The sequence below is a fragment of the Neomonachus schauinslandi genome, chromosome 10 (assembly GCF_002201575.2).
Source record: "Neomonachus schauinslandi chromosome 10, ASM220157v2, whole genome shotgun sequence".
NCBI classification, from domain to species: domain Eukaryota; kingdom Metazoa; phylum Chordata; class Mammalia; order Carnivora; family Phocidae; genus Neomonachus; species Neomonachus schauinslandi.
The window spans coordinates 120,028,619-120,048,916 of record NC_058412.1 but is presented as its reverse complement, the minus strand read 5'-3'; the positions used below and the strand labels follow the sequence as shown (position 1 = coordinate 120,048,916).

General features: G+C 42.7%; 1 protein-coding gene across 1 annotated transcript in view; it reads left to right on the top strand.

Annotated features, from left to right (window-relative positions):
* Positions 1 to 20,298, top strand: part of CHD6 (chromodomain helicase DNA binding protein 6) — a 201,793-nt gene that overhangs the window by 61,472 nt on the left and 120,023 nt on the right. The window contains exons 3-4 of the mRNA XM_021688920.1: positions 1,906 to 2,426; positions 19,174 to 19,321. Of these exons, the coding sequence (XP_021544595.1) occupies positions 1,906 to 2,426; positions 19,174 to 19,321 (669 nt within the window). The remainder of the gene's footprint in view (positions 1 to 1,905; positions 2,427 to 19,173; positions 19,322 to 20,298) is intronic.

Here is a 20,298-nt window from a genome sequence, read left to right as displayed (position 1 = left end):
TTTTAGTGTGTCCACCCTTGCATGCTAAGCAAAAACTTGTCTCCTGAGGGTCAAGTGTCCCTTGCACAGAATTCATTAATATCCCAGGGATGGCTGTGTACTCTTGGGTTCTGAGCTTCACCGGGGTACCTATTACTGCTCTCTTGGGTTTCTTGTTGCCTTGTTTTTTCTTTCTCTCTTCTTTTTTTCTTTTTATTGTGGTAAAAGGTGTAGCATAAAATTGACTCTCTCAACCACTTTCTTGTATTTGATTTTAAATTCCTTTTAAGTTTGCTTAGCTTCTCCTTTTCCTAAGCCATCCTAAGTACTAAATCAGCAGTGAGGTAGTCAAACTGAATTGTTTTCCTTTCTTTCCCTTTTTCTTTCTTTCTTTCTTTTTCTCTTTCTTTTCTTTTCTTTCTTTTTCTTTTTCTTCCTTCTTTCCTTCCTTCCTTTTTTCTTTTCTTTTCTTTCTAATAGTGAGTGCTGCCAGAATGACCAATTCTTTCTGGACTTAGGCTTGTTTATGACACTGGACTTTATTTATGATAAAGATCCAAAAAAATCCTTCTTTTCTTTCATCTTTTTCTCCTGGGATTCTCAGTGTTACATTTGGGAGTATTGGACTAGGGAAGGGAGCTGGGAAACACAGAAGGGGAAGCATGCAGCTGAATTTTGCACTCCATCACTCCCAGGGTGGGCCAGGAAGTCTGAGCACAGATTGGGTAACCAGAACACTGGAAGGAAGCCACGCCACCTAGGCAAGTGTCTGTGCCCTTTAGCACACACCAAGCCTCTTGTTAGGGGAGCAGACTAGTCACAAATGGTGCTGTTCCTAAGCCATCATGCAAAGATGATTGTAGCCGACTTCCTGGAAAGCCTGCATGTCCCTCCCAGGCTCTCCTTAAATTATTTCTTTGTTCCCAACCCAGGAGAGTATGCTGTTGCCTGAAACCAGCACCCACGTTATTGGATTATTGCCAACCTTAGCTTGGTTATGAAATGACAGATGTACTCTGTGATATCAGACCTGAAAGTCTGAGATGTGACTTCTGCTTCCAAAGGGATGTTTCCTGAAAGTGGTCACCTTGGGAAGCAGCACCTTTATTTAATGGTGCTCAAAAACAGCTTCAGAACTTCCTTTTTAGGAAGATGTCTTTAGCTTCTGTGACACATTTTCTTCTAATGGCATCTGTCACAATAAAGCTTTCTCTTATATGGGCAGGGTTTTTTATTGTTGTTGTTTTGTTTTGTTTTTGCAAGTGGCCAAAGGTTATTTGGTGCTGTGTCTGGGGGCTTAGATGATCATACAGAGGACCACCACTTTTAGTTAAAAATAAAAGATGTAGTTTTGAATGATCCAAGTTTTCTTGTTGAAAACCAAACCAGCTGAATGTTGATGCAGCTTGAGGATATGTGAGAGCAAAGATTTGGGGAAATCAACACCATGCTGAGTTTGCCCCTGCATCCTTGCCATCCAGTGATACCACTTTTATTTATGAGCACACTTGAGCAGAACTTTCGTGTACTTGCATGAGATATGCCATTCTGGGTCAGAACAGTGTGCCTAGGATCTAAAAGCATCTTGTGGGACATCATTGTTGCCTGTTCTAGACGTGGGACTTCTAAGGTGTTTCAGATTTTGGCACATAACATGGAAATCCTTTTGAGTGGTAGGGTTTGTTTGTTTTTTTTTAAACATGAATTTTTTATATGCTAACAGTGGCTTGGTGCGGGTCCGCAAAGGCAAACAAATAAAGTGTGTCCCGGTTGCCACTATCTCCCTAAGACCTAGCCCATGAAGAACTAACACATGGTAGGAAATCAGTAAATGTTGAACACATCCGTGCATTCAGACGTCATAGCACTCTCTAGAATGAAGCATGCAATGGAAAAGTAATATGCTTGTTTCTCTCTCTTTTACAGTTGTCAAATTTAAAAGTTCTGAATCACTCCCCAATGTCTGATGCCTCTGTCAATTTTGACTACAAATCCCCCTCCCCGTTTGACCACAGCACTGATCAGGAAGAGAAAATTGAAGATGTTGCCAGTCACTGTCTGCCTCAGGAGGCCCTGTATGCTGCTGAGGAGGAAGCTGAGACCCTTTTTCCTAGGAAAATGACATCCCATAATGGAATGGAGGACAGTGGAGGGGGAGGCACTGGAGTAAAGAAGAAAAGGAAGAAAAAGGATCCAGGGGAGCAAGAGGGTACAGCAAAGGGAAGCAAGGACAGGGAGCCCAAGCCAAAGAGGAAGCGAGAACCTAGAGAGCCAAAGGAACCCCGGAAGGCCAAGGAGCCCAAGAGGGCCAAGGAGCCCAAGGAGCCTAAGCAGAAGGATGGAGCCAAGAAAGCGCGGAAGCCCCGGGAGGCCTCGGGCACCAAAGAGGCCAAAGAGAAGAGGAGCAGCGCCGACTCTGTAGCCAGGACAAAGTCCAAGAAGGCCAGGTGCGTCTCTTCCCCGCCTCCCCCCCGCCCCCCGCACACTTGGTTCTGCCTACACAGAATGGTTTGACTTTGGCCTTACTCCAGCCCCTGGACATAACTCTACTTCTTTCATCCAAAATGAACCACTTTTTCACCTCCTGATGAGAGAAAGATAACCTTAATACTGGCCCTGCCACTTCTTACCATTCCTTTTGGATTAAGAAGAATTAAAATACATTTGCACGCACAGGGTGTAAGGGAAGGGACGTCAGAGGGTGACCCAGGGAGGTTTGGGGGACAGCAGCAGTGTGGAGTGGCAGAGGGACAGCTGTCAGGACAATGCCCGGTCCTGGGAATCAGTGCGCGGGCAGTCTGGGAGAGCCGTGGGTCTGCGCACACCGAAGAGGACTGCCCAGCTTCTCTCGGCCACGAGCTCTCTAGTGTGGGGTCACTCCTTGTCTGTTTCTCTCATCCAGCCTCTGACACAGTGCCGGACACATCAGTAGTGCTCCCGAAGGGATACGTAAATGAGACCAGTAGAGACCACAGTAGAGAGCTCGGAGGGCATGGGTACAGATTCACCACAGAGTGGGTGGCATTAAGGGTCCTGGCTAGAGATCCTATCAGCATCCACATGTACTCTTCATTCAGGAAGCTCCGTATTTGTCATTGTGTACAAATGGAATGTTTCTCATTTTGTCTCTTCCTAAATTCTTTGTACAGAACATTTAAACTTTCTGAGGAAATGCAAAGAAAAAAATACATAACCTCTATATTGTTAAAAGGAACTCAAGGAATTTAAGTTTCTAAAACCTCAGTGCAGAGGCAGAATGTAGAGCAGGAGCACCCATAAAACAACAGAGATTGATGTGAGTGCTCACATAAAGTAACGAGATTGTCAGACCAGGCATGGAGGAAGTAAGTTTTAAAGAGAAGAAAGCATTTTGGATGGTTTATGCTATGACTCAGAATTTACTATATAGTTCGTTCATTTTCAAAAGGATTTTGTTGGGACCAGATGGATAATTTCATAATCCAAGTTAAAACTGCCTTAAAATATTCATTCCCTTCTGCCTGGCAGGGGATTTCATCTTTTGTCTATCATAGAGGCTTGGGGTGTGGGGTGATCCTAGGAATGTAGTTTACAGACAGTGTACCTAAAGTATCCTATAGAAGGTCAAGAGTGGTAGGTAAAAATCAGGATTCTCACTAAAAAGAAACTTAGGGGCTCTGTTTCTTAGTGAACCTAGTGAGCATACTAGGTGACGTAGCAGAGTGAGTGTCTGTCTTCTGCTATAACTTTCATCTCCAAGTTACTTTGGAGAAGCTTAAGTGGTTCTTCAGGGTAATAACACATGTGAGGGAGAACCAGATGTGAGCTAGTGGGGTGACTTTCAGAAAACAAAGAGGAATCTCCGAGGATAGTGTTTTAGAATTAGGGTGATTGGAGGAGAGTTTTCACAGCTCTACTAAGGATTTTGGTTTGTTTGTAGAAGGTATTAGAAAGCCATAGGTATCTGAGCTCACTAGGATTAGGCTCTGGCGCTTACCTGCTTAAAGCATTTCACATTTACTTTGTGTGAGCTATGAAACAAGGAGATGAGCATACAGACGTTGCCCTAAGTTCCATTTGGGGGCACGAGGAGGCATTTCACAAAACAACTTTAGGTGTCCTGTATATGTGTAGCAATACTAAGGGAACCTGTCTGTGATCTGAGTAGGCTGTATACAATGTAAGTGAGCCGGAGAAGTGCTTGGTAGTGTTTTCAAGTGCTGCTAACTTCTGGCAGCAGAAGACACCCTTTGAGAGGATACTGGCAGAGCTGGTTATTTCTTCAGGATGGTGGGCAAGTTCCACGAGCTTTCTCTCTTGATTTTGGGGCTATGTAAAATGGACTTGTACCATGATAGAATTCTGTGTAGCTTGGTAGGGTTTTGCACTGGTGAGCCTTTCATTTCTTGTCCTTTATATATTTAGTAAATTGCTTTGGTTCCTTTAATTAAAGATCCCACTGGTCAACAGAAGCAGTTTGTTATGAAAGGACATTAATTGAAAAAAAAATGTTGGCAATTGAGGTGTGTGCTCCTTGATTTACTGTCTTGCAGATTGGCTCAAGTACATGTTTTGATGAGAGTAGTTACTGATCAGACCTGGATATTGGTAGTTGCAGATCATTCACTGAGCACTTGGATTATCGTGAGAGCTCCATAATTGATTTAAGGCTTCCAGTCTTTTCCACCTTCGGTCCATCTTGTCAGCTTCCACTGGTGAATCTTTCGGAAGCACCGTTATTATCTTATTTCTATTTGTAGTTGGAAAAGGTGGTGAATCAAATGCCTTCATCCTCTCTTCCTTCCAGATCAGTTTGGAAATAGTCAACAGAGATGGAGGTGCAGTGATCAGCTTTATTATAAACTGGGCTTGAAGAACCTCCACCAGCTTGTGGTTGGAATTGGGCTGCTTGTTACTCCCTCAGTTGAGTTTACCCCCCCAGAACTGCAGGCACTGAAGCCTGGAGCACATGTGGGGCCATGTCTGCTCTGTTCCTTTTCCCAGTCTCTCCAGTCTGATAGGTCCCTGATTAGATGTGGGAGGAGTTTGAAGAAGGGCTGAAAATCTGTCGCCAGTATTATTCCCTCCTTGGGAGTAAAACAGCGGGGATCGGGAAATGAGGTTTCTTCTAACAGTTTATGCCTGTTGTGAAACTTATGATTGTTCCTTCTGCTTCCAAGACAAAGTCCAGACTCCTTTCTGTTATTTATACACTTTGGGGTCTGACCCTTCCCCCACTTCCAGTCTGACAATAGACCTCACCAGCTAGACTGATGTCACTGGCCCTTAAAGACACTTGACTTGTTTCTCCTGGATTGCTCTTGCTCTTCCTCCCAACATGATGCCCTTGTCCTTTTCCTAGGATCCCAAGTCCTTTCCATTTCCAGATCTGAGTGCAAGTCCCAGTTCTCCATAGAGCTTCCCCAAACCAGTGTGCTGGTGTGTCCCCTCTTCCATAGCACTTGGAGCCTTGCTCTGCATTGTAAATCAGAGATTTTTTCCCTGGAAAGACTGAAGGAGAGCTAGTCTGACTTGTACTGTAGCCAGGAAGAGGGAGACCCACTGAGAAGTGACTTGTGTACAGGGGTGTGTCGTAAACTCAGACCTCCTGATCCCCAGTCTTGTACATTTCCCTCTGCAGAAGGTGCCTTTAGTCATAAACTGTCATTGTCATGTGTGTATGACTTGTCTCATCAACATCAGTTAAGTGCCTGAGGTCGGGACCACTATGCTTTGTGTCTTTAATGCTCTTGGGGATCAGTCACCAGAGAGGTTTGTCAGGTCGTTTGACACATTAAGAGTGTTTCTGTATTTATACATTATAATATATAATTTATATACTTTACATATTTATATATAATTTATGTATTTATATACTATGTATTTGTATATTATATCATATGTATGTAATTTGTTTTCCTAGAACAAATGGGTAGAGCTCGTCTCCCTGAAAATAAAACCCATATAAGATATAATAACTCCCATTATTTTTTTCCATTGTTAAATAATAATAGGTGGTGTCTCAGTTTTAACTAAAGAAATGAACAATTTTTTTTAAAGATTTTATTTATTTATTTGACGGAGAGAGACACAGTGAGAGCGGGAACACAAGCAGGGGGAGTGGGAGAGGGAGAAGCAGGCTTCCCGCGGAGCAGGGAGCCTGATGCGGGGCTCGATCCCAGGACCCTGGGATCATGACCTGAGCCGAAGGCAGACGCTTAATGACTGAGCCACCCAGGCGCCCCTAAAGAAATGAACATTTTAAAAATAACTTGTCGGGCGCCTGGGTGGCTCAGTTGGTTAAGCGACTGCCTTCGGCTCAGGTCATGATCCTGGAGTCCCTGGATCGAGTCCCGCATCGGGCTCCCTGCTCAGCGGGGAGTCTGCTTCTCCCTCTGACCCTCCCCCATCTCATGCTCTCTCTCTCTCTCTCTCTCTCATTCTCTCTCTCAAATAAATAAATAAAATCTTTAAAAAAAAATAAAAATAAAAATAACTTGTCTAAGGCACAGAACTAATGGGCAGCGCTGTTGGGATTGGACTCCCGGCTCCCACTTTCTTCTCCCACAGCTTTGCACTTGTTTGTGCCTCACTAGGGAATGTTGGGAATGGAAAGTGTTGGGGAGATTCCAGTGTTGGAGAAATTGTTTTTTTACTTGTAGGAAGTGGCCCTTCTTCTGTAGAATTTCAGTTTGCACACTCCACAGTGTCCTCTAATCCTCTAAAGACTATAAGGTGGCTCCAGCTTTTTCCTGTGCTGCTTCTCTTGCACTTGAAGCAGCAAGCAGATAAGCGAACATGTCTCCTCTTCTAAACAGGCGACTGAGCCTAACAGATTTTCCTTTTCAAGGATGACATCAATAGTGATGAATATTCATTTACTGCATAAGGGATAAAAGTCCAAAATGCCCAAGTAAGAAAGGCGAGAAGATTTTTTTTTTAAACTATCATCTCTTCCTTTCCCTTCAAACTATCTTGGAGCTTCATTCACTTCCTTATTGTATAAAACTTAGCAAGAAAGCTCTTCCAGGAAGCCAAGTTAGGCTGTCATCTCCCTGACTCTGATATGTAAATTTCACTTAGTATAGATTAATTGCTTTTGCAGTTTTTTAATTATAGTACCTTTTCCCAAAGAGGAAGGGGCCACTGGCATAAGAAGACATACAGACAAAGATACACATGCACATGTATATCCAAACATATACACAGACCCGGGCCTGTATGGCTGCAGCAAGGGGATCAGAAAGGTAGGCAGGTGTCAAGTCCGATCCTGGGGGGCCATATAATGTTGATAAGGCTTTGGGAAAATGCTTTGGTATTAGGAAAGCACCTTGGCACTTCATTAGGGAGGCCAAAGGAATTTTTCACTAAGGAACCTTAAAAGATGTAATGGATTCTGTCCTCAACAACAGTTTTAGGATCAAATGCTTCTATGTGCCTATGAATTTCATATTTTTATTTCTTGAAATAGCATTTAGTAAATGTTAGCTTCATGGCATTAAAGCATGGTTTGGTGAGCAGGAAAAGATGACCCATTCCAGTGTGTGTGAGGCCATCTGGTGTTCTTACTCCACATCTAGGGAGGAGTGCCTGAGGAGTAGGTTGATGGCCTTTTAGGCTGCGCTCTCTTAAATCAGGAGCTGAGCATTTTGAGCTGGAGGTTGTTTTTTGTAAGCCAGGGTCTTGAGTGTTGGTGTTCATTTTGTTGAAGGCAGAGCATAAGCTTTGGCATTTCCACACATGTCAGAGTGGTTTATATTCTCTCTCTCGAAAGTCAAGAAACTGATTGGTTGGGGGCACCTGGGTGGCTCAGTCAGTTAAGCATCTACCTTCGGCTCAGGTCATGGTCCCAGGGTCCTGGGATTGAGCCCCTCGTTGGGCTCCCTGCTCGGTGGGGAGTCTGGGGAGTCTGGTTCTCCTCCATCTGCCTCTCCAAGAGAGAGCTCAGGCTCTCTCTTGCTCTCTCTCAAATAAATAAATAAAATCTTTTTTTTTTTTTTAAACATTTTATTTATTTATTTGAGACAGAGAGAATGAGAGACAGCATGAGAGGGAGGAGGGTCAGAGGGAGAAGCAGACTCCCTGCCAAGCAGGGAGCCCGATGCGGGACTCGATCCCGGGACTCCAGGATCATGACCTGAGCCGAAGGCAGTCGCTTAACCGACTGAGCCACCCAGGCGCCCTCAAATAAATAAATAAAATCTTAAAAAAAAGAAAAAGAAAGAAAGAAACTGATCAGTGAACCTAGCCTAAGTGGAGGAACATCTACTTGGATCTCTGATGCTCAGACTTTGCTGTGCCTAAGGAATGACCTGGACAGCTTGTTAGAAAAGTAGATTCCAGACTACATCCCCAGAGAGGGTGATTTATTAGGTCTGAGGTAGACCCAGGAATCTGCAAATTCAAAAGCTTGCCAGATAATTAAAGTATACTTGGTTCTTACACCATCCTTTGAGAAACAGATAAAAGATCCCTGGGAAAATGGAGCATATTTACATTTTTATATTTAACATCCAAATAGAGGAAAAGAGATGAATGGTGTGGTGAGCCCTATGAAGTAATAAATATGTATTGGTTTCTGCCCTGGTTCCTGGCACAGAGCTCCTGAAACCCTTGTACGTTCCTGAGTGATAAGCATACCAGTCTCATCTCTTATTCTAATATTTGGTCTTTGACCTGTCCTTGACACAGTACTCCTGAAACCGTCTGGAGCTGGGCTTAGGCTCAAGAGTGTGTTGGCATTCTTTCTGTTGGGGGATTTGTTTTTATATTCTGACCAATTATTAGAAGGAAGAAGACAAATGTGAAGACATACAAGTTCTGAGTAGAGACCTGTGCTTGAAACCCACTGGGTTTTATGTGAAGTAGGGAGGAAATGTGAATGACAAGGGCAGAGACCCACTTCTGAAGCTTTGGACTAAGTCTCCATTCCTATTTTTCTAGGAGCACCTGGAGTGCTTATTACTCTGTAATCCCCAGGACTTTTTTTTTTTTAAGATTTTATTTATTTGAGAGAGAGAGAGAGAGAGAGAGAGCATGAGAGGGGGAGGGTCAGAGGGAGAAGCAGGCTCCCCGCCGAGCAGGGAGCCCTATGCGGGACTCGATCCTGGGACTCCAGGATCATGACCTGAGCCGAAGGCAGTCGCTTAACCAACTGAGCCACCCAGGTGCCCTCCCCAGGGCTTTTTAAGTTAGGCTTGGGTACATAGTGGGCTTTTACTGATTCTGAAAGGAAACACTTACTAAATAATAATGCTTGATGAATACCTGCTTCTTTCTTTTTTCAGTATATTTTTAGTGCCTCTTGTGTGCCTTGCTTTATTTATGAGTACTTTTGGTGGGAGTGGGATAGTGGAGGAAGGAAGGTGTCATAGAAGTGTCATCTGTATTCCTCCCTATCTCAGAGGAGCTTTACGCGTTAGAGAAACAGTCTTGCGAGTGTTCCAAAAACAGGCAAAAATATAAACAAGCGAAAGAACCTAGTATAACTATATACAGAGTAACTGAAAGGATTTGCGGATTAAGAGTGTTTCAGTTGTGGTCCAGAGAGTCAGTCCCTTGGAAGTGGTGAGAACTGAGCCAGGTATTAAAGGAATTAGTAGATAAGAAAAGACTTAAAGCAAAAAGACCAAAAGACATTTAAATAAATGTCCTGGGGGCCAGAGGGCTTCCAGTTCTGTTTTTTTTCTCCCTGTATTTACTTTTATTTGCATTTATTTTATTTATTATTTTATGGCCATAAGTTTTTGTTTCTTCTGGGATATCTTTTTCTTCTGTGCAACCTCCTCTCCTGGTTTAGGAGCAGTCTGCTTTTTTTCAGTAAGGATCATCTCAGTGTCCAGGGAGAGCTCATGTACGAGTTAATCCAACCATGAACTGTGTAAATTCTGTGCCGCATCTTGGGGCCTTCGTTCACCTGGGTGTGCACCATGGCCAGAGTCTGCATCTAAACCCTGCACTTTTTTTTTTTTAAAGATTTTATTTATTTATTTGAGAGAGAATGAGAGAGAGCACATGAGAGGGAGGAGGGTCAGAGGGAGAAGCAGACTCCCTGCCGAGCAGGGAGCCTGATGTGGGACTTGATCCCGGGACTCCAGGATCATGACCTGAGCCGAAGGCAGTCACTTAACCAACTGAGCCACCCAGGCGCCCAACCCTGCACATTTTTAAGCCTGTGGGGTAAAGATTCAGCGCTCTTTGTGGGCCCCCGGCCCCCGTGTGCAGCCCCGCTCTTTGGCCTGGGCACGCCTACCAGTGCCGCCGTTATAGTGCCGAATCAGCTTCCAACTGCTTCTGTACGGCGCGGCCGTCAGATACTTGGGGCTTTTCGGATCTGCGTACCCTTGATGGCCTGGGCAGTTTCACCTGTGTTCTTAAAGGGAACACGAAGATTTGAACCTCTTGATTTGCATGATTTTGTAGGGGTTTTCTGGGTCAGGTGAATAGCAAATCACTTTCAGAGATGGTGGGGGTGGGGGTTGCTACTAGTTTTAAGATGGCCACAAGTATACTTTTATTTTCACTTCCTAACCAAATGATAGCGAAATGACAGGAAGGACGGAGGGGAATAAATCTTTAAAGATGAGAGATGTTGTGAATTTCTGGGCAAGGAACATCACTGTATCATGCTGGTGGATAAATGCTGTGGGGGGATCCCAACATGCAGGAGCTCTTTGTAGCAGAGATAGAAATGCTTCTTCCTCACAATAGACCTGGCAGCCCTGGAGAAGGGATGGGAGGCAGGCCAGAAGTGGAGGTGACTGATGAAGGGACTGTCTATAGGATGAGTGGTCATACGGCTTGTCAGCTCCAGGCCGAAATCAGGTAGTTACTCTAAAGAAATTGAGCAGTTTGCCCTGGGGATGGTCTGGGGCTCCCACGTGGAGACTCCCATTGACAGGAAGGGGACTTAGGGCTAGTTGCTCTGCCTTTCCCTGCCAGTACCCTAAAAGGGGCAAGAGGGGCAGCTCCCTGTGTGTGCAGAGTTCTAGGCCAAGCTTCTCATTCAGGGCTGAGGCTTGGTCTCACCAGCCACCTGTATTATCAACCTCATTTAATTTAATTTAATTTAATTTTATTTTATTTTATTTAAAGATTTTATTTATTTATTTAACAGAGAGAGAGCACAAGCAGGGGGAGGGGCAGAGGGAGAGGGAGAATCAGGCTCCCCGTTGAGCAGGGAGCCCCATGTGGGACTTGATCCCAGGACCCTGGGATCATGACCTGAGCCGAAGGCAGACCCTTAACGACTGAGCCACCCAGGTGCCCCTCAACCTCATTCATTTTAAACAAGAGCAATCCACTAAAGATCATATTCCTGGAGTAGAAGTAGTTCCTGGGCTGTACCCCCAGCCACGTGCATGTCTGTGAAGGCAGTAACTGGCATCATGTGCTGTTTTCAGTTCTGAATTTGGGAATTACAACTCCCTGTGGCAATAACTGATTTTTCCTGCTGACTTTGATGGATATTTTATAAGGTTTAATTTAGAAATGGGATGATGAGTTATTTTGAAATAATGGGGTTTGATGGATAAAAATTTTTAATACCTGGAATCTATGGGGGCAGAGTAATAAATAACTCCTAGTAGAACAGTGTTGTGACACATACCAGATCTTTCTCCTCATACTCAGATCCAGTGCTCAGTTTCTAACTCTCAGGTTTCCAAAGAAACCTGGAGGTTGGGGACTGGAGATGAGGCTGGGAGGAAAGTTTGAGAAAGTCTTGTCTATCTAGTGCTTTCATGTAATTTTCTGTAAGTAGCTACTGTAATGTAATTTCCTATTCAGAAGGCCCCCAAATTGCTTCTTTTCCTAATACAAGTTGCAGAAAGTAAAGATGTAGAAAATCTTCTTGGCTGATGAAGCTGTATAGAAGACAGCCAGAGAGCTTTGGGGTGAGGCCTCCTCATCAACTCTTGTTAGTTACATCAGATAGTCATCCTGTGTGCATGGTACCATTTATATATTGCAAGTGTCTTGCGTGTCATAAATATGTGATAGATGCTTTCTCTAAATTTAGTAGATATGTGTTTTATTATAAAATCAAGTTCGACTAAATATAAGTGCTTTGAGCCTCAAAAGTCTTGTTTGCCATTTTTCTTTCTGTCCTTGCAAGTTAGTTTGTTCTAACTCTGAAACCTAGAAAAGATTATAAAAATGAAATTGCTTTGATCTAGCCCCAAGTGCCATTAAGTGGTGAGAGCATTGGGTCTTTGTATTATACAGAACTCCCTTGGTTACAAGTGACATAAACCCAACTTGAATCCAGTTAAAAGAAAAAAAAAAAAGTAACAAAGTGTTCACTGACTTGAAGAATCAGACTGGGAAGTACAGTTGAGGATTCTGCCAGTGCTCTTTGCCTCCAATCCTCTCCTGTATCTTTCTGGGTGTCAGCTCCATCCTTTGCAACTGCTTTTCTTCTGGAGGTTGAACTGTGGCTACCTGCAATTATGGGCTCACAGCTTAACAACCTTATGTTGTAGGAGGAAAGAGATTCGTTTTCCTACCCAATCCTGCCAAAAATTAATTTTTTTTTAAGGAGGGTCTCCTAAGTTGGCCTGGCTGGGTCATGTGTCCATCCCTGGATCAGTCACTGTGGTAAAAGGAATAGGATGCCGTAGCGCAGCCTGACCTTCCTCCCACTCTTGTAGTCTGGAAGGTCCATAGTGGTTATCAGCAAAAAAATGCTGAACAAACACACTGCCCACTTCAGTCATGGGATAGGTATATATCAAAATAAATATTTATGTTTTTTCTTGAACCATTTGAGAATAAGGTGCATATATCATGACTTTTTATCCCTAAGTACTGCCATGAGTCTTTCTTAAGAGTGAGGCCATTTTCTTATCTAACCATTGTCTAGTTACTGCTTTTGTACTTGCAACTTATTAGCAGTCTGTGGGGAGACACTTTAAGATCATGCAAAAATCCTGCTCATCTTCACATTGTTCTCCCTAGATTTAGCATTCCTTGGTGGTTCTGGACTGTACTCATCTTTCCTATAGTGGTTACAAAATGATTTTCCAACTCCACCTTTCCTCTGCATTTACCGTTTGGGCTCTTTAGTAAGCAAGAGCCCTCCCTTCTCCCTTATTTATTCATTATTTATCCAGTACTGGTATGGATTCCTATTGTTCTCAGCTTCTATAATTCATTACTGTCCTTAGTTTCTTTGGTGCTCAGATGGTCCCAGTTTTGACCCACAATAGCTCTTCAGGTTAACTCCTATGTCTTTTCGCCATGCTGCCTTCATTTTTTTTTTAGCACTCCCTTACTTTCTGACATAGCAAGAATGTTTCAGGCTCATCTCATATCTTCCCTACCTCAGCCTTGGAATCGGCTATTTCTGTAAGGAACTTTGGTATTAGAAACCAAGTTGTGAGTGCTGAGTGTGCACATTGCTAATGGGGCATCTTCACTTTTTGGCTCTTTCAGTTATCAAAGCAAGGGGGAAAATACACATACATGTGCACACATATGTACACACACCTATGCACACATGCATAATATATCCATAATACATGTATGCACATTTATATGCATGTGTTCATATATATGCTTATTTTAGAAAATCTGAGTCCATGCTGATATCTCCAATTTAGATACCCTATTATCATCCCCTTTTATCTTCCTTGCCTTACAGCATTTCATATTTACATCTTCCCTTTTTCTCAGTGAGAACCCCGGCTCCTCACATCAGCACATCAACACATTTACTCGTTTGCTTAATCCTATATCACATCTAAAATGGCTTCAAAATTGCTTCACCCATATGCCTACCAAAAAGTTCAGGATTTTTTCACTGCTCCAAAAGCTGAAAGTATATAGTCAAATACAGTTGACCCTTGAGCAACACAGGTTTGAACTGCATGGGTCCACTTATATGCAGATTTTTTCCAATAAATACAGTACAGTACTGTAAATGTATTTTCTCTTCCTTAAAATTTTATCAGTAACATTTTCTCTAGCTCACTTCATTTTAAGAATACAGTATATAACACATAAAACCTACAAAATATGTGTGAATTGACTATGTTATCAGTAAGGCTTCTGGTCAGTAGTAGGCTACTAGTAGTTAGGTTTTTGAAGAGTCAAATGTTATACAGGGATTTTTGACTGTACAGGGAGTCAGTGCCCCAACCCCTGTATTGCTCAGGGGTCAACTCTACTATGTTCATAAATTAATGAGATTTTCCCCCTCTATTCAATGTGGGGGGATGTGGGGGACATACTTGGATTGATTTGTTTAAGCTTGTTTTCACCTTTTTAAATTTTTTATTATGTAGAACTTAAACATGCTTCCAAAAATCAAATCTTTATAAAAAGATACTTTCAGAGAAGTCATTCGTTTCCCGTATCCCTTCCAACCCATTCCCCCCACCTATCCATTATGGATAATCATTGTTTTTTGGTATGTTCCTCCTGTAATTCTTTTTATTTTATTTTTATTTTTTTAAAGATTTTATTTATTTATTTGCCAGAGAGAGAGCACAAGCAGGGGGAGTGGCAGGCAGAGAGAGGAGAAGGCTCCCCGCTGAGCAGGGAGCCCGATGTGGGACTCGATCCCAGGACCCTGGGATCGTGACCTGAGCTGAAGGCAGATGCTTAACCGACTGAGCCACCCAGGCATCCTTATTTCTTTTCTTTTCTTTTTTTTAGAGGGAGAGTGATAGAATCTTTTTTTTTTTTTTTTTAAGATTTATTTATTTGAGAGAGGGAGCAAACGTGGCGGGGAGGGGCAGAGGGAGAGAATCCTTAAGCTGAGCGTGGAAACTGGCACAGGGCTCCATCCCAGGACCCTGAGATCATGACCTGATCCGAAATCAAAGGTCAGCTGCTTAACAGACTGAGCCACCCAGGTGCCCTGGGAGAGAGAGAATCTTAAGCAGGCCCCATGTCCAGCATGAAGCTCGATGTGGGGCTCGATCTGACAACCCTGAGATCATGACCTGAGCTGAAATCAAGTTGGACACTTAACTGACTGAGCCACCCAGGTGCCCCTCTTTTTAAAATATAAATAGATATATTTTCTTATTTTCCCTTTATCCTTCCACAAAAGGTAGCATAATACACCATTTTGCACTTAGCTTTTCACACTTAGCTGTGTATCTCAGAAATCATTCCACATCAGTGTGTAGGATTCTTAATTGTTTTTACGGCTGCATAGTACTCTACTGTAGGTATCTGAATTTGTTCACTTTTGTTTCTTTATGTAGGTAGTTTCTATTAATTTGCAATTACTAAACAGTGCTGCAGTGAGTAACCTCACTCGTGTATATTTTCATATCGTTGGAGGTGTATCTTTAGAGTATATTCCTATAAATGGAATTGCTAGTTCAAAGGGTATATACATATGTAGTTTTGTTACATATTATTTGACCACTATTTTTGAAGAACCTGTGTTTCAGAAAGCAAACAAGCATCCATGGACCAAATCCATCTGTAGGTAGAGCAATTTGGAGGTTAAATGTCTTCATTTGATAAAACTCAAGCATAAAGTTTTCAAAAGTTATTCCAAAGAGGGAGAAAACACATTTCATCTAATCTTCCTGGACAATAAATTTGGTGATATTTTCTTGTGTCCTATTTGAAAATCCCATTTATAAGCTTACAAAGAATCTTTTCTTCCTGATACTTGTCTTTATCAGAAAAGTTCCAAGAAGAATTTTTGGAACTCAAAATTGATTCTGTTGCCAAAGGTAACCTACAGAAAATCACTTTGAAGATTTCCCAGCTAGAGTATCTTCTTACTTACCCACAGATAAGCAAGCAGGTTTCACCAGTCATTTTCCTGTTTTACCAACACATTTGAGAAGGTGTTCCCTCTACTCTACACTGGCCCCAGCTTCTGGCTAGGAAAATCTAGTAGTGTCCCAGCTTGACTTTGGAAGTGCCTCAGTAACTCTTCCTTACACTCATTACTTAATGTGATTCTGAAAAATGGAAGGCAAATATAAAATATGTAAAGTCTTGTAGTAAAGATTCGTATTTTGAGGAGGTTCCGTTCCTTAATTATGGCTTGAGCTTGGTTTAGTTTTGAGTTTGAGTTTGAGTGTGAGTTGAGTAGTTCTGAGTATATATATAAATATATACATATAATGAAGATTAAACATATAGACAAAGTGTTCTAATATAATGAAGTTATATTTAGTAGATAGATAAATTGATTTCAGTTGTTGGGAGAAAGGATTTCAGATTTTACAGAAGATTAAACAGGGCCCTGAGCATGTGATTGTTATGGTGACTCTTAGTTTATTAATCAGCTATCTTTAAATTTGTGTCCAAAAAATTAAGCACAAACCTTCTTTTCTTGAGAGATCCATTTAAAAAACTGTCAACAACTATGGGTTTGTAGATTTATTTTTCTGTATTTGGGTCATTGGAATATTTTGTTGCTAATTCTTTTGGTCATTATTTTGAGATTCAAATAACATTAAAGGAGATTTAAAGTTTTTACATTCATTAAAAGAGAGACTAGGGTTTTAAAAAAAGCCAGAAAACACAATATGGTGTTAAAAGCAACAGGCTGTGGGTCACGCGAGCTGAGTGTGGGCCTCTGCTGCTGACTTTGGGACCTTTACTGCTTTTAAACCTGTCTCTTCATCTGGAATATGAGGTTCATTTACCTGCCCTGACTCCCTCATGAGACTGTTGTTGTTAACAGTGAAATGAGACACGGAACACACAAGTGCTTTATAGAACATAAATTGCTATACAGTTTTCTTAGTGAGAAGCTATATAACATGACATAAATATTCCCATGAAAATTTAGAATCTTTATAAACTGTTTCACCTGTGTCTCCTCTTCTGAACTGATAAGTAAAATCTTTGTTTTTTCCTCCGTGTTTGAGAATACAAGTCCCTTATTGAAATTTATAATCCTCCAAAATGGCAAGACCCCTTGAATTTCATTTCCTCAGGTTGAACCAAAATAATTTTCATAAAGAATTTTCTTGGTAGGTAGGCAAGCCGGTCTTCAGCCCAGAAAATCGAGGATGTACTGTTTGTGCTGACCTGATTGAGGGTCCATGAGTAGTGAAGGGTGTTCAAGAGAGAGGCAGGCTGATTTCAGCAGTCAGCATGGATTGGTATTCCTGACAAAAGTTCATCATGCTGGGTTTCCCACCTCTAACAAGGCCATCTGTTTCTTTCTCTTCCCCCACACCTGATAGAAAATGCTAGTGATTTTGGCTCCTTCCTCATCTTCCATATTCTGTCCCTCGCTCACACTTACTGGTTGTATTTCTGCTGGACCTTTTAAATGATTTTCACCTTTGAGTTTTCATTGATTATATTTAGCCTAGGTCTTCATTTCCTCTTGCCTGGGCTTGCCATCTGGCCTTTGTCACACAGAATGAAGTCAAAACTCTCTGGCTTGGTATATACGAATTTCTTTGCAGCTCCATTCCTTAGTGCTTCTGTTCACTTGCCCTGTCATCCAGCCATGCAGACTGTCCTTTAACAGATGTGTGCTTAACACACTCTTCCATTTCCCAAGAATGCCAGGGTGGCTAAGAGCATGCCTGGGTTCAAATCCTTTCTTCACCATTTACTAGCCATATTACCCTGGAAATCTAACTGAACCTCACTGTGCTTCCTGATAAGATGAGGAGAGGAATAGTATCTGCCGTATAAGATTGATGTGAAGACTAAATGAGGTAATCCATGTGAGGGACTTAGAGAGCTGTGCCTGTATGTAGTAAGTGCTGTATAACTAGTAGCCGTAATTAGTATTACTACTACTGTTGTAATTGCTGTTCCATGTACATCCCTGCTCAGTTGCATTTTCCCACATTTCCCCAATGATGAGTGATCTTGATGCATCCATCTATTCAATAAGCATTTATTGGATGCTTACTATGTATAAAGCATAAAACTGCTCACTGTGAGGGGTACAAACCTTAATCAAGTACATACTGTCCTCTAGGAACTTAGAGTCTAGTAGGAGAGATCAGAGACATGTAAAATATGTATCCACTTGTTTGTGGAGCAACTACACAGGATCCTCCCTCCGTGTGGTTCTGAGACTGATGTCATAGTTAATGACTAACTTTGGTGAAAGATCAGAGTTTGAGTACCTTTTTTTTTTTTTTTTAAAGATTTTATTTATTTATTTGAGAGAGAGAGAGAATGAGAGACAGAGAGCACGAGAGGGAAGAGGGCAGAGGGGGAAGCAGGGAGCCGAGCAGGGAGCCCGATGCGGGACTCGATCCCAGGACTCCAGGATCATGACCTGAGTCGAAGGCAGTCGCTTAACCAACTGAGCCACCCAGGCGCCCTGAGTTTGAGTACCTTAAGCAAAGCACACCTGAGGTGCTTTGGAAATATGGAAAAGAGATTTTATCAGCTAGGAGGGTCAGGAAAAGCTTTTTAGGGGCGCCTGGGTGGCTCAGTCGGTTAAGCGTCTGCCTTCGGCTCAGGTCACTATCCCAGGGTCCTGGGATCGAGCCCCACATCAGGCTCCCCACCCAGCAGAGAGCCTGCTTCTCTCTCTCCCTCTGCTGCTCCCCCTGCTTGTGTGCTTGCTTGCGCTCTCTCTCTGTGTCAAATAAATAAATAAAATCTTAAAAAAAGAAAGAAAGAAAAAGAAAAGCTTTTTAGAGGTGTTGCCATCTTAGCAGGACCATGCAGGATGGATAGACTTTGCCTGTCTTCTCCTTTCTCAGGAGGCATTCAACTACTGCCCTGGGCTATGTCTCTGGGTGGCCTGTAGGGTTTTCAGAATTGTAACCTCCTCGAGGGCAGGGACGGTATTGTTTTCATTTCTGAGTTCCTAGAACTTAACTCTGACTCTTATGTAGACCATTTTCAGTAGAGGATGGTGACAGATTAGGGAAATGTCTCTTCTCATGTAACTTAAAGGGAGATTAAAATTTATTGATTCTCAGTATCTTAATATCTAGCAATTAAAGTTACTAAAGAAGACATATAAACTGAAAGTGAGGTTTTTGGAGATGTTCATATTATTTTATTTCTTACCACATTAATCATAGCCAAAATAGTCATGATAGGGTATAAAAAAGTGAACTCTGCATCAAGCCATGTAGGTATTTCCTCCCATATTTCTGTGTAGTTCTGGGAAGAAACTCTTGTAGATTCCCCATTAAAGCCTACCCTAGGACAAGAGTTCCAGGATGTGATACCGTAAGTTTCATCACGTGAGAACTTAGTTTTAAAAACTGCCCAAGAGTTTTAATTCTGAATTTCTCCTTGTAGCAAGGAGCAAGGACCAACCCCAGTGGAGAGAAAGAAGAAAGGAAAGAGGAAAAGTGAAACCACAGTGGAAAGTTTAGAGCTGGATCAGGGCCTGCCGAACTCATCCCTGCGGAGTCCTGAGGAGTCCACTGAGTCTGCAGACAGCCAGGTACAGCTGTGACCGGGAGCCCTGCTGGAGGTTATGGCTGCCACACAGATCTCGCTGACGTGGGTTCTGTTGCCCTTCTCTCTCCATCTCCAGGCCACACCCCTTGTGCACAGACGCGGGCTGGGCTTTCACTGTTGCGGGGGTGGAGCACCGAAGACCACAGACTTTTTCCCATAGCATCCTGATCCTTATACTAATGATCTCCCAAGGTTTTGTTTTAGTGGTGTTTGCTTCCTTCTTGGGAAATAGCGTGGTATTAGGCTGCAGAAAGAACGAATATGGAAAACAGAATTGTGGGGCCCTCTGGGTAAGGCTTGGGGGGCCTGACTTGCCATGTAGGTAATGCTTTTAGGGCTCAGAGTGCTAGGCCAGTCTCCATAAGGACATTTTCATAATCCCAAATACTGGAAAAGTCAGAGATGTCTGTATTAATTTTGCCAGAATAGTCAAGGAAGTTTGGCTAAACATGGAAACAAGGAGTTGCCCACCTGAATGAGATTTCTAAAACTATGCCTAAGTAAGCCCATGACTGACTGGTAGGAATTTCCTCCCTCTGTTGAGGCATCCTGTCTTGGATAGGGGTTCTGATATTTGAAAGTGCTGTTCCTCGGATATCCACAACAGTTTATCTGGGTTATGCTGCTGCAACGGGGCCCTGTAACATCATCCAGCTACCGCACCTTCAAGTATCCTCTGAACCCTCATAGATTCCTAGATGGTCTTCATTGTAGGAAAGTGTCAGCATCTGATGTCACGGTGGTAATAAGTAGTAGTGTCTGGGGTGTCAGAGCAGAGACCCCCCTCACTGCCTGTGAGCTCAGGCTAGTGGCTGTCAGGTGTCCTGATGGGCCGAGCAGCGGGCATGGCGGGTTGATGGGAGTTGGCAGGGGTTTGAGTGTTTCCAGGATGGTGATCTGTACATGGGATTGGGGCGCAGGTTTTCATGTGGAATCCCTCAGGTAAAATTAAATGTCGTA